This window comes from Triticum urartu, chromosome 4A, assembly GCF_056163025.1.
Source record: "Triticum urartu cultivar PI428250 chromosome 4A, HENAU_Tu73, whole genome shotgun sequence".
Classification (NCBI taxonomy): domain Eukaryota; kingdom Viridiplantae; phylum Streptophyta; class Magnoliopsida; order Poales; family Poaceae; genus Triticum; species Triticum urartu.
Window position 1 is genome coordinate 447,400,036 of NC_141876.1, and position 12,504 is coordinate 447,412,539.

General features: G+C 44.6%; 2 protein-coding genes across 2 annotated transcripts; one reads left to right on the plus strand and one right to left on the minus strand.

Moving 5' to 3' along the window:
• Nucleotides 1–364: 364 nt before the first annotated feature.
• Nucleotides 365–3,711, minus strand: LOC125554802 (protein NEN4-like). The gene is made up of 3 exons (XM_048718214.2): nt 3,166–3,711; nt 498–755; nt 365–376 (listed from the first exon to the last, which is right to left on the minus strand). Exons 1-3 carry the CDS (start codon nt 3,694–3,696, stop codon nt 365–367), a joined length of 801 nt encoding a protein of 266 aa, XP_048574171.2. The 5' UTR covers nt 3,697–3,711.
• Nucleotides 3,712–7,878: 4,167 nt separating this feature from the next.
• On the plus strand, nt 7,879–12,213 carry LOC125552057 (jasmonate-induced oxygenase 2). The gene is made up of 3 exons (XM_048715522.2): nt 7,879–8,431; nt 8,541–8,874; nt 11,709–12,213. The coding sequence occupies exons 1-3, from the start codon at nt 7,923–7,925 to the stop codon at nt 11,970–11,972; spliced, it is 1,107 nt and encodes a 368-aa protein (XP_048571479.1). The 5' UTR covers nt 7,879–7,922; the 3' UTR covers nt 11,973–12,213.
• Nucleotides 12,214–12,504: the final 291 nt, after the last annotated feature.

Genomic DNA, 12,504 nt, shown 5'->3' on the forward strand with positions numbered 1-12,504 from the left:
CGTGTTCGTCGTCAGACGACATTCCTATGTTCATAGGTGAAACATTAAACACTTATTAGTTCTATTAATTCAACTAATTCAACTAGTTCAGCTAATTAATTCAACTAATTCAACTAAGCACTTACTAAAAAATATACCTAAATAAAGTAGCTCAACTAATTCAACTAACTAGTTAAACTAATTAATTCAACTAAACTAGTTCTATTAATTTTCTTACTAAAAATAAAGTAGTTAGTTCTATATAGTAAAATTTTAATTAGATGATCAAATCTCATATAACTAAATTAAATATATATCGAACATATAATTTCTATCTAATTCATCTAACATTTGACATTAATATCTAACATATATTTCTATATATCTAATTCTTCATCTAACATTTATATAACATAAAAGTATAATGAACTAAAAAACAGAAAACAGGAAAAAAATATGTTGTTTACTTTGTGTGTGTACTGTGTGTGTGTTACCGGGGCGGCGCGACGACGACATACGGGCCGGGGCGGCGATGACGAGGGGGCGACGCGGGTGCGGGCGGCGACGACGGCGAGGGGATGGGGCGGCGATGACGGGGGCGGGGACGACGGCGTGACGGGCCGGGACGGTGCGCGACGCTCGCGGGCGGGCGATGACGGCGACGGGCTGGGCGGCGATGACGAGGGCGGCGACGACGGCGATGGGATGGGGGCGGCGATGACGGGGCGGCGACGTGGGCGGCACAGGGACAGGCGCGCAACGAAGACGGCAACTAACTGAAAATTTTCGTAAGCGTTGTTTATATAGGAGAGGCCTTTAGTACCAGTTGGAGCCACAAACTAGTACTAAAGGTCAAAATTGGCAGCCCGAGCGGCGGGAACCGCACCCTCTTTAGTACCGGTACAAGGCTCCAGCCGGTACTAAAGACCCCCCCTTTAATACCGGTTGGAGCCACGAACCGGTACTAAAGAGGGTGCGCTCCCGTTCCGCGGTGCACAAAGTTTAGTCCCACCTTGCCGAGCGAAGGGCAGCCGCACTGGTTTATAAAGCCAGCTGCGGCAGCTCCTTCGAGGTCCTCTCTAAAGCAGGCTTCTGGGCCTAACTTTCCCGCGCTTCCTTGTGAGCCTGCTCGGCCTTATGGGCCTGCATATCCACGCCCAAGGCCGAGCAGGCCCACTGGGCAGCGCCGAAATAATTTTTTATATAGTTATTTTCTTTTCTGCTTTATATATTTTCTTCTATTTATTTCTAAGTAGTTTTTTGTTGTATTTATAGTTTCTTTGTGAATACTTTAAATAGTTTAAATTTGAATTATTTGAAATTTTTGTGAATCACTAATTTGTGAATAACTTAACTTTAAAAATAGTTTTTCAATGATTATTTTTTCTTATGTTTAATAGTAGTGTGTTTTATCATTATATTCAAATTGATAATACGTCCGGAGTTGTAATACCATGCCAAGTTCCAATCTTTTCAAAGTTCATTTGTAGAGCTTTTCAATTTCAGGGCCATTTAACTCAAAACAAATCAGTAAATGCATAAAAAATAGCAAATTGTGTCAGAAAGGGTTGAAAGTTGATGACGTGGCTTTGAATGGTGCATGCTGAATGCAAAAAACGTCTGGAGTTGTAATAAGTTATTAACAATTTGAATTGTCGGTGTAACAGATGAGTTTTCGTCCGAAACCCTGATACTTCGAAAGAGATTGTCCAGTTTGTACACGAAGTGCATCCAGTTTTTGTCGTGATCCTCTCTACTTTTTTGCACATGCTATGCGGGTGAAATGATGATATCATGCCAAGTTTCAATCTTTTCAGAGTTCATTTGTAGAGCTTTTCAATTTCAGGGTCATTTAGCTCAAAACAAATCAGTAAGTGCATGAAAAAAACAAATTATGTCAGAAAGGGTTGAAAGTTGATGACGTGGCTTTGAATGGTGCATGCTGAATGCAAAAAACGCCCGGAGTTGTAATGAGTTAATAAAATTTTGAATTGCCGGTGTAACAAATGAATTTTTGTCTGAAACCCTGATACTTCGAAAGAGATTGTTCAGTTTGTACACGAAGTGCATCCAGTTTTTGCCGTGGCATCTCTACTTTTTTGCACATGCTATGCGGGTGAAATGATGATACCATGTCAAGTTTCAACCTTTTCAGAGTTCATTTGTAGAGCTTTTCAATTTCATGGTCATTTAGCTTAAAACAAATTAGTAAATGCATGAAAAATAGCAAATTATGTCAGAAAGAGTTGAAAGTTGATGACGTGACTTTGAATGGTGCATGCTGAATGCAAAAAACGTACAGAGTTGTAATAAGTTATTAAACTTTTGAATTGCCGGTGTAAACATGTAAAAATATACATAAAAATACATTGATCATTAATGATCTTTTTGTGTACAATCCGAATTGTCAATATGAGTCATCAACGGTTTAGAAACCGGTGAAGACTCATATTGCGGCCACAAATTCTACACATAGAGTTCAGTAAAGACCAAGTGCTTGTGATAGTTTCAGAAGTAACATATTTAAGGTGATAAAAACCCTGTTAGGGGAGCGAGGTGGGACTAAAAACAGGCTTTCACAACCTCTTTAGTGCCGGTTCATGCGAAGAATCGGTACTAAAGGGGCTGGTCGGCCCCAGCATGACGACAACTAGCCACTGCCTCTTTAGTACCAGTTCGTGACATGTACCGGTACTAAAGATTCGCCAAGAACCGATACTAAGAGCATCTCCACCCGTCTCCCCAGGAAGGCCCCCAAGAGCACTTTTCCAGCGCCGGCGGTCAAAAAAGTTTCCACTCGCGCCCCCAGGAGCATAAATATCGCCGGATTTGGCCAAAACTACGGCCGACGCTCTCATCCCATTCCCAGGATCCCAGGGGGCAGCTGGGGGAGGAGAGAGACTACTTTAGTTGCTTTGGGCCCATTGTCAGCCTCCCACTCCCTCTCTCTCCTCGCTTTTCCTTCGGGCCCACCCACGTGATCTCTTTTCTATTTCTCTCCCCCACCAACTCCTGCCCGCACAGAACGCCTCGCCGACGACGTCCAGCTGCGCCGGACCCGCCGAGCTTGCCGCCCCGCATCCTCCTCGCGCTTGGCCCTCGCTGCCGCCGCCGCTGTCCCCGCGCGGGCGCGGGGGGCCGCCGCCGCCGTGAAAAAAATTCCATTCCTTTGTGGTGTCCCAGGACCTCGAGGCTCACGCGCGCGCCGTCCAGGCACCGGAGCCCCCGCGCCCGCCGCGCGCCGATCCCGAAGTGCTCCGCCAGGGCCGCCGCCTCCTCGTCCTCCTCCTGGCCGTCGTCCCCGGCGGCGGCCGGCCCGAAGCACCCCTGCGCGCCCTGCGCGAGCACGTCGAGCGAGTCGACGACGCCCACGGGCTCCGGCGCGCCCAGGCCGAAGGCGGCGAAGGCCTCGCGCATGCGCGGGCAGCCGGCGCGCCGGATGCCGTGGCCCGCCCACACGCGGCCGTCCAGCAGCCAGAAGATGTCCGGGAAGACGTCCTCGAACAAGGGTGCGCCGGAGGAGGCGGAGAGGACGCCACCGTCGGCGCCGGCGTCGTCCGGGCGGATGAGGGTGGAGTAGCTGGAGACCTCGACGAGGCGGCGTGGGCAGACGAGGATGGCGGCGAACTCCAGCAGGCTGCACTCGCCGGGCAGCGACGGGGACTGCGCAGCCTCCACGTCGAAGAACACCATCTCCCTCTTCTTGGTGGTCGCCATTGGTTCCGGCAAGCAACTCGGTGGTGGTTTCTTGGCGATGGAGCTCTGTTTGTTTGTTTCTTACTTGAAGGAATGGAGGAGAGGAGGGATGGGAGAATGGATGATCCCTGTCTTGTCGGAGGAGCCTGTCCATGGAGCTCTGGGGGCGCAACGAGTGGAAAAAATTCCACCCCCAGGCCGAAGTTTTTGCCGGCAGCCCCCCAGGAGGCGGAAAAAATGCCTCCTGGGGAGGACGGCTGGAGATGCTCTAATGAGCGCCGACCGTCTAGCCGTTGGAACCGGCACTAATGATCACATTAATGTCGGTTCAGTTGCAAACCGGGACTAATGTGCTTCACATTACGCCCTTTTTCTACTAGTGTTACTGGGAACGATGTACAAACTGAGATACTATTTTTCATGAAAGTCTGCTTCGACCAGCTGTGTAAAAAGAGCCAACTTCGGAGCAAGGCAAAGGAGAACCGATGTTGTATTTGGTGAATTCCAAAGGAGCGACGTCAAGATGATCTCTAATGAAGAAGCAACCTGGAAGTCATTCGTCTCGTTGAGATAAGACCTTTGGTTTTTTGGTCATTTTATTAAGTTGTGGTAGTACGTAAAAGTTAATGTCAATATACTTAACCAGCGAGCTTGGGGTAGAGGACAAAACACAAGCTGGGTATTGGTACGACTATACGCAGTCGTATCGCTGCTCGTACCACATGGTAACGACCGTGGAAACGCCCAAATCTTCTCCATACAATCGCCATTTTTGGCACCATTTCATGCGTTTGATAGTGGGAAGATAAGAGACACACTAAAGACCTCAAGAGCACCTACTATCCCTTAGAACAATTTTAAAGCTATAATGGCTGTAAATGTTACGACTGTTAAATTTAGGCAAACGTAAAATATTACGAAAGTTTATTTTCCTAATATTTTATCAAAAGTTAAATTCAGGACTACATTTGTGGGAGATACATCATGCATGACGTTCACAACTCTAGAGAAGTTATTCTTTAATCAGGGAATATACATGTGATAAATCAAATATTGTCCACCCAAATTAGCAAAAGAGAAAATTGTGGGGCTGTATATCGATCTATATACTCCATAGATTTTGATTTTGACATGGAGTACAACATTTACTAAATTTTGCTAGATCCAAAAAAGCCTTTATTATTAGACCACGTGGAGGAGAAAGAGAAATCTAACCAAACATCTAGGCTACTGTACAACAAAGGAAAACGATTAATCTCGAGAGGAACAAAAAGTCAGCAATCAGTTCATGTGCCTGCCTAAATTAACCTAGTTTTTTCTTGAGGGAATAAATTAACCTAGTTGAATATTGTTGCATTGTCAGTGTCTGCAAACGAAAGCATCTTATTAGCACACACGATGCCTATGACATGTGTAGCAGTATAGCTACTCTCTTCAAAGAACAATTCAAGGCCACATGTGTTACTCGTCTTTGAAGGCACTAGCTGTGCTGGGACAAGAAAAAAGGTTGCTAGATTAAACTGATTACTGCACTAGCGTTATTTGCGGGTGGAGTGATGATCTCCCCGGTGTGGAAGGTAAAATATTTATAAGAAGTACAAAGGCCTCAAACTTAACAAAAACTACATCAAGGGCTCTAGACCGTCGAATGACCACTACCGTCGCCAGAACGAGTCATCGACGTGTCGCTATCACCGCTCCCCTACCAGAGGCAGCTTAACCATGTCGATGACAACTAGGAAGTCTTGGAGCACGTGCCCTAAGGACCAGCCCCTGGAGTCGTAGTCGTCGTCGTTCAACCCTTGAATATATCTAAAGCAACTAACACCAAATCTCGTCATCGCACACGCACAACGAGAAACACTAACCTCGCCGCCCCAAGGATGCGACAGGAATCTACGCCGGAGGTCCATCGAATATGTCCAGATGGACGAACTCAAGGAGGGTCCGAGCCTGGAAGACAATCTCAAACAAGAAGCACTGCGATCCGCCCGAGCAGCGCACCTGCAAGGATTAAGAAACCCTAACCTAAAGTACTAACAGGAGGGGAGGCACTAGGATTCCCCTCCCCGCAACGGGCCATCGGAGTGGCAGGTAGAGGGGAGGCGAATAAAAGGGCTCGTCGGCGAAGTATGGAGGGGATGCCTTCTCAAGAACATGAAAGAAAGATGAAGATCTAACACACTAGTATCGCAGGAGGTGGATTTGCTAGTGTGTCCTATCTCGTATTTTGTCCTTTGAATAAAATTTTGTTGCTTTCTACTACATGATTGGAGGGATGTTATTTGTACAAAGGGAATAGGTAAATACATAGGTTATTTTCGGTTGCTTCCTACGTGGGTTATTTACGCTGGACCAAATGAAGTACTGACCGTTGTTTAAAGGGGTGTGTATATGATTGAAGTGGCTGGCCAGGAAGGTTTCACCAACAATGGGTGACATCATAATCTACTGATAGGGGTTCACCACCTCCATCGACATAGACATCGTGTCGGTAACATATAACTAAAATGTTGCCCATCTATCATTCATATCCTTCTTCTTTTAAATTGTTGATTCTGGATGTGTGCATCTTAATTATGCAGATGCCTGGTGTCACTCATCAAGTTCTGCATCTGCTTGATGCTACGCATTAAGTTTTTTTTGGAAAAGGAGGTTAACCCCCTACCTCTGCATCAGATTGATGCATGCAACCATAATATGAAAACAAGTACGAACACAAGTCTGTAGTGCAAGTCTGACTCACAAATGGAGCAAAGCAAAATGAAATAAAAAGATGCCACATCCAGCGAAAATAGCCAAAGGCCACGATGCCTACACACCTAGTCTATTAGTAGCTCGCCATCCAAGCGACTGTCTCCCATCGGTTGCACCCAGTATTCAAATGCTCCTTGGAATCCGCATGGATGAGTAACGACCACGTACGGATCCAAGCAGTAGTTTTATGGATAACCTGCAAAAAGTTGATAAAGTTTTTCCGGTTAAGATTATGTCATTCCTAGTGTTCCAGATAGCCCATAATAACGCGCATACTCCTATCCAAATATGACTCATTATGTTTGAATCCACTCCATTTAACCACGTTCCAAATAATGTGTTCATACAACTTGGAGGGTACACATTAAGTTAATAAAAATGTTCTCGCAAAAAAGTTAATAAAAATGTATATTATTAAAAAATTAAAATAAAAGATAAATACATAGGTCGCGGTGTGCAACAATCAATTGCAGAGTCCACCGTTGTACTCTCTATTGAAATGAATCTATACTTTTAAGGATCCCGCTAGTTGGCGAACGGTCTCCGGCTAGGGGTGGACATGCGAACAACCTGAGTGTCATTTTATGTATATAGGGTTGGCAGTTTTGAAAACTGTCATGCCAGTTCCTACTTTTAGTCTCTCTTTTTTTTTGCGGATTACTTTTAGTCTCTTTAGGGTATTTCTTGTAGAAAACGGCCACCCTTAGATCCAAATGGAAGGGCTCCGGGGGCGTTCGCCAGAAATTGCTCCCTGGGACGTCAGCCAGATAAGATTGCCGATTTTTAATAATAGAAAAGTTTATCTTTTGGCCAGTATCCGCATCCGAGAGGCATGCAACCAACGGTTGGCTTCCTAGCTACTACCGTATACATATATACATGCGCGGGAAAAATTGTATACTAACGATTTCTTTTTTCCTTCAAAAAAAGATTAGTCAACACTATACAGATTAATACTAACACACATGTCACAAATAAGCACTGTTATTCATTCTCGATGTGACTTATAGACAATTATATACGTAAGGTATGGTCTTCGAAAGCTGCAAGTGATCAAAGAGAGCTATAGCACGCTCAAATGCTCATGACAAGGCGCAAGAATGCAGAAAACGTGCATTGTTTTGCTCATGATTGTTAAGTTTCACTGACCTAGCTAATAAAAGTAGTATATATAATATAGGATGGGTATAGAGTCCACAAAAGCACTAGCATAAAGTATGTCCACACAAGAACCCTAGCCACACAAAACAATATATACTACTGTACTAGTTAATGTTAATCCCATGCTGTAGCTACTTTTAATCTTTGCAGCACGTGTTTGTATTATCCTATATACGTTGCTTTCATGCCCTAGCAAAGCACTAGCTCAATTGTATATTCTCAACACCTCAATAATGACTATCTCTCCCTTATCCTCTGCTTCCTTTATAAAAGGCGCTTAGTGTTGGAGCGCCTTAACACTACCCGCCTCAAGCTAGGTACTAGCTCCGATGAGTAGCTGCTTCAACGGTGGCGCCGGCTGGCCGGAGCCCGTGGTGCGCGTGCAGGCCGTGTCGGACACCTGCGGCGAGACAATACCCGAGCGGTACGTCAAGCTGCCGTTGGATCGGCCGTCGGCGACGACCCTCCAACCGGCGGTCTCACATGGCGGCGGCAGCCTAAACATCCCGGTAGTGGACATGTCAATGCCGGACTCGGACGAGACAGTCCGTGCCGTGGACGCCGCGTGCCAGGAGTGGGGGTTCTTCCAGGCGGTGAACCACGGCGTGAGTCCTGAGCTGCTGCGGCGGGCGCGCTCGTCGTGGCGCGGCTTCTTCAGGCAGCCAGCCGAGGTGCGCGAGCGGTACGCCAACTCGCCGGCGACGTATGAGGGCTACGGCAGTCGTCTCGGTACCACCAAGGGTGGACACCTCGACTGGGGCGACTACTACTTCCTGCACCTCCTCCCGCCGTCGATCAAGAGCCACGACAAGTGGCCGTCCCTTCCGTCCACCCTACGGTACGCACACAGGCACCTAGGTCTACCTACACGCACTCGCGTCGCATGCTCGTCGATCCAATTAATTCACAAGTTATTTAGCTGGCCGATGTGTATGCATGCATGGCAGGGAGGCGACGGAGGAGTACGGCGAGGAGGTGGTGAAGCTGTGCCGGAGGGTATCAAAGGTGCTGTCCAAGGGGCTGGGACTCGACGGCGGGAGGCTGCAGGCAGCGTTCGGCGGGGAGGGCGGCGAGGGGGCATGCATGAGGGTTAACTTCTACCCGAGGTGCCCGCAGCCGGAGCTGACGCTGGGCGTGGCGGCGCACTCGGACCCCGGCGGCATGACCATGCTGCTCGTCGACGACCACGTTCGGGGGCTGCAGGTGAAGAAGGATGGCCAGTGGATCACCGTCGACCCGGTCCCTGACGCCTTCATCGTCAACGTCGGAGACCAGATCCAGGTATATACACACGTGCCGCGTACTACGGAAGTACGTTACGTGTATGTGGCAGGGACGCGCATACGTACAGGCGACAGCGTACACATATGGTATACGCACCCGTGAGTTGATAGAACCAAGTAAAATTACCATACCATCCATGCAAACAAAAAGTAAAATATCATTCAAAAAAATACTATTATAGAACCAAGTAAAATTGTAGAAAAGGTGCAACGAAAAGAAAACAAACAAATTAGGCAACCAGTCGTGAATCATTACACGCACCGAAAAGGTACAACATGTACAGTATCTATGTACTACGTGCAATCGTGGTGTACTACGTTGCACTTGCACCTATTCTACTTGAGTGCAACCCGGGAAAAGGCCGGGAACGAAAACAAAACCGGTTGTGGGGGTCCGGGACGGTAGCCTCAGCTGTCGACACGTATCAGTGGAACTGCATTGAAAAATTGGACAAGAAACTGCTTCTCCAAGTAACAAAGCGTAGGCGTATCCTATTGATTGTTTCCCGACATAATGACGAATCCACGTGAAAGATATGTTTCCATCACATGAATTTACCTCATATTTGTTTGTTCTCTTCTTCTGGTGTCTGTGATTCCTGTGTTTTTCTTACATGACATCCAATTCATGGTTTCGGGGATTTTTCTGGATATATGACATCTCAAGTCTCGCGTTTTTTCTATTCCTATGTTTTGAATTCATGTGTTCCTTCCCGCAAAAAGAAAAAAAAAAGAAAAAAAGAGAGTTTATGTGTTTGTTATCTGCGAAAATATTCACCAAAAGCATGATATTTCTTTGTACATAGACACGAATCCTGGAGCGAAAATAGGACCAAGGGTTTTAAATTTTGATTTTTTATGACAATTTTGTTAATTTTCAGTTACCTGTTTTTTTAAATCTTAATCATAAAATTTTTGTACACTATTTTGGATTCTTTTTAAGAGTGGTTAAATAGTTATACACTAGTTAACCTAAAAGTACATCATTGAACTTTTTGGTGTATGGTTTATGTCTAGAGTGAGGTGAGATGCGAATGATTGGATATTAGTCCAAGACTAAATATTTCAAAAAAAAAATCCAAGACTAAAGAAACTGTTGATAGACAATTTGATTATATAAGGATTACAAATATAGTAATATTACTTTTTGAATATGGTAAAACTAAATATATGCATATCATTTTCACTTTTCCAATCTACATAGTTAGAAATAAAGTTAGTGGTAAGTATAGATTCCATTTTTTTACGTTCATGTGAGTAAGAAGTAACTTTAAGTTGATTACACATATGTCTTTTTTTAACATAGTTCCCACATACACGAACATACATTCATCCCTACTAACACATGCATGCACATTTTATTCGTATGAGCACCTTAGAGATACTATACATCCTGAGGTTGATGAAGCCATCACATCATAGATGTCTCATAGTCGATAAGGAGTATCAGTGCCAAGTGTAGGACTTCAAATCTGATGGGTTGGTTCCATCACAAAGAACCTAACCATCTAAGCTACACTCAGTTTGCTACACATACGTCTTTTGATGTGTAACTCTACTTTGTTGTACTCCCTCCGGTCCTTTTTACTCCGTGAATTAGATTTGTGTCAAATCAAACTTTGCAAAGTTTGACCATATATATATTAAAAAGTATCAACATCCACAATACAAATATATATATATATAGTTATAGTTATAGTTATAGTTATTCTTCATCCCCCTCTATTTTACCATCAATGCATCGTAATTTTACGTTCAGTAAGTTTTCTCTTTTCTCCGACGCAAAAAGGGACCGTAAAAAAATATATAATCACCGTAAAAAATATTTTATGTTATGTAAAATTGCAAACGTAAAAACATAGTTTAAAATACACATAAACTGTAAATTTTCTTGTCTTATGACCTATATTTTTACTTTCTTATGTCAAATTTTACGTAGTGAATCAATAGGAATGTAACTATTTAAATTCGAAACGTAATTTAATTATGAAATGATCGTAAGATTACCTCGGGTGAAGAATAACTTATTCTGCACCTGGATGATGAATAGTAACAACGAAACTATTTAATAATAAACCTAACAATATTGATTTGACATTGTAAATGTTGATACTACTTTTTTAGATATGTTTGGTCAAAGTAGTTCGGACAAAACTCATATGCAAAAACTAAAAAAGACCGGAGGGAGTCACGTACTACGTGCTAACCTTTGTGAGCACGCTGTGCAATAGCAAAAAGAATGAAAAGGTACTATCTTTGCGAGCACGCGCTTCTATAACGAAAAAATGCTATGAAACAACATTGAAAGTTCAAAGATCGACGTGGAATTATTTCTGTCACACAAGATAGTACTCTCTTGTGTTATTTTCCTTGGCTTCTGGGGTCAATTTGGCTTCTGTAAAAAGGCTACTACTTCTAGCTAGATTTGGACCTTGGGTAGGCGTAGGCACTAACAAGGCGGAAATTCAATTTGATGGTGGAAATGACATATTTCTCTTCTTTCATGTGATATTCCTCTATAGGCATATTAGAAAATGGTTCAGGTGCAAGTGACACCTACTCAGTAGCTATAGCCAGAGGCGTGTCTAATCGGCCTACGCCTTTGATTATTTTGCATTTGATGGTGCCACAGTGCCGGAGCTATCACCCATCAAGTCTATTCCGCACCTGAGCTCCCTCAACGTGTGACACCAATAGCCTCTCGATCGAATTGATTGTAAATGGTGTATTGTTTACGACTCGGAAATGAACTGCAAAAACGTCTTATATTAACGTATAGAGAAAATATATAAATGGTGTACTACTCTTAACTCTGTGTGCTTACGTACGCAGGTGCTGAGCAACGCGGCGTACAAGAGCGTGGAGCACCGGGTGACAGTGAGTGCAGCGGAGGAGCGGCTATCGCTCGCCTTCTTCTACAACCCGCGGAGCGACGTGCCGGTGGCGCCCATGGCGGAGCTGGTGGCGCCGGGACGCCCGGCGCTGTATCCGGAGATGACCTTCGACGAGTATCGGGCACACATCCGGCAGCGGGGCCTCAGCGGCAAGGCGCAGCTACAGTCTCTGCAGAACGCCAACAGCAGCGTCGCCTCCTGACACTAGGAAAGGCCAGCCGGCCGGCCGGCCGGCCTACTACTCCCTTGTCATGTGCATGCGCATCACTCCGTTGTATTCGGAGATGTGTTCATGGCCGGTACATATGTATGTATAATATAGACGTTTCCGCTAATAAATATACACGGGATAGTCTCGTACGTATGCCATTCATGTTAACTTGATCAGTTTGTTTACTCTGTATGACGTATATAATTAATGAGACTGCTCATTTGTTATGTTCCTTACTTGATCTTCTGGCATATTGCTTTTGGGAACGCCTCTGTCTTTGCCCGCTCAGATTTTTTTGATGAAAATAGGAAACATTTCCCTGGCCAATACGTGTGATACGAAAAAGTAAAGGAGACAAAGTAAAGGAGACAAAAGAGGCCAACATCTATTTCAGAAGAAAGAAAGATTATAAAAAGCCCTCAGCTGGCTCATAATTGAATCAACAATTCCAAAAATGTGTTCATAAAAAGGTATAAATATATTCATCATGGTGTAATTTTTTCATATAATTAATAAAAATATA

Bases quoted from the DNA above. Each gene is read 5' to 3' on its own strand.
- LOC125554802 (XM_048718214.2), bottom strand. From the start codon at position 3,696: ATGGCGACCACCAAGAAGAGGGAGATGGTGTTCTTCGACGTGGAGGCT. The intron at 756-3,165 runs GTCCTGGGACAC...GAAAATTTTCAG, and splicing joins GCGCGCGCGTGAGCCTCGAG to TTAGTTGCCGTCTTCGTTGC.
- LOC125552057 (XM_048715522.2), top strand. From the start codon at position 7,923: ATGAGTAGCTGCTTCAACGGTGGCGCCGGCTGGCCGGAGCCCGTGGTG. The intron at 8,432-8,540 runs GTACGCACACAG...CATGCATGGCAG, and splicing joins TCCCTTCCGTCCACCCTACG to GGAGGCGACGGAGGAGTACG. The intron at 8,875-11,708 runs GTATATACACAC...TTACGTACGCAG, and splicing joins ACGTCGGAGACCAGATCCAG to GTGCTGAGCAACGCGGCGTA.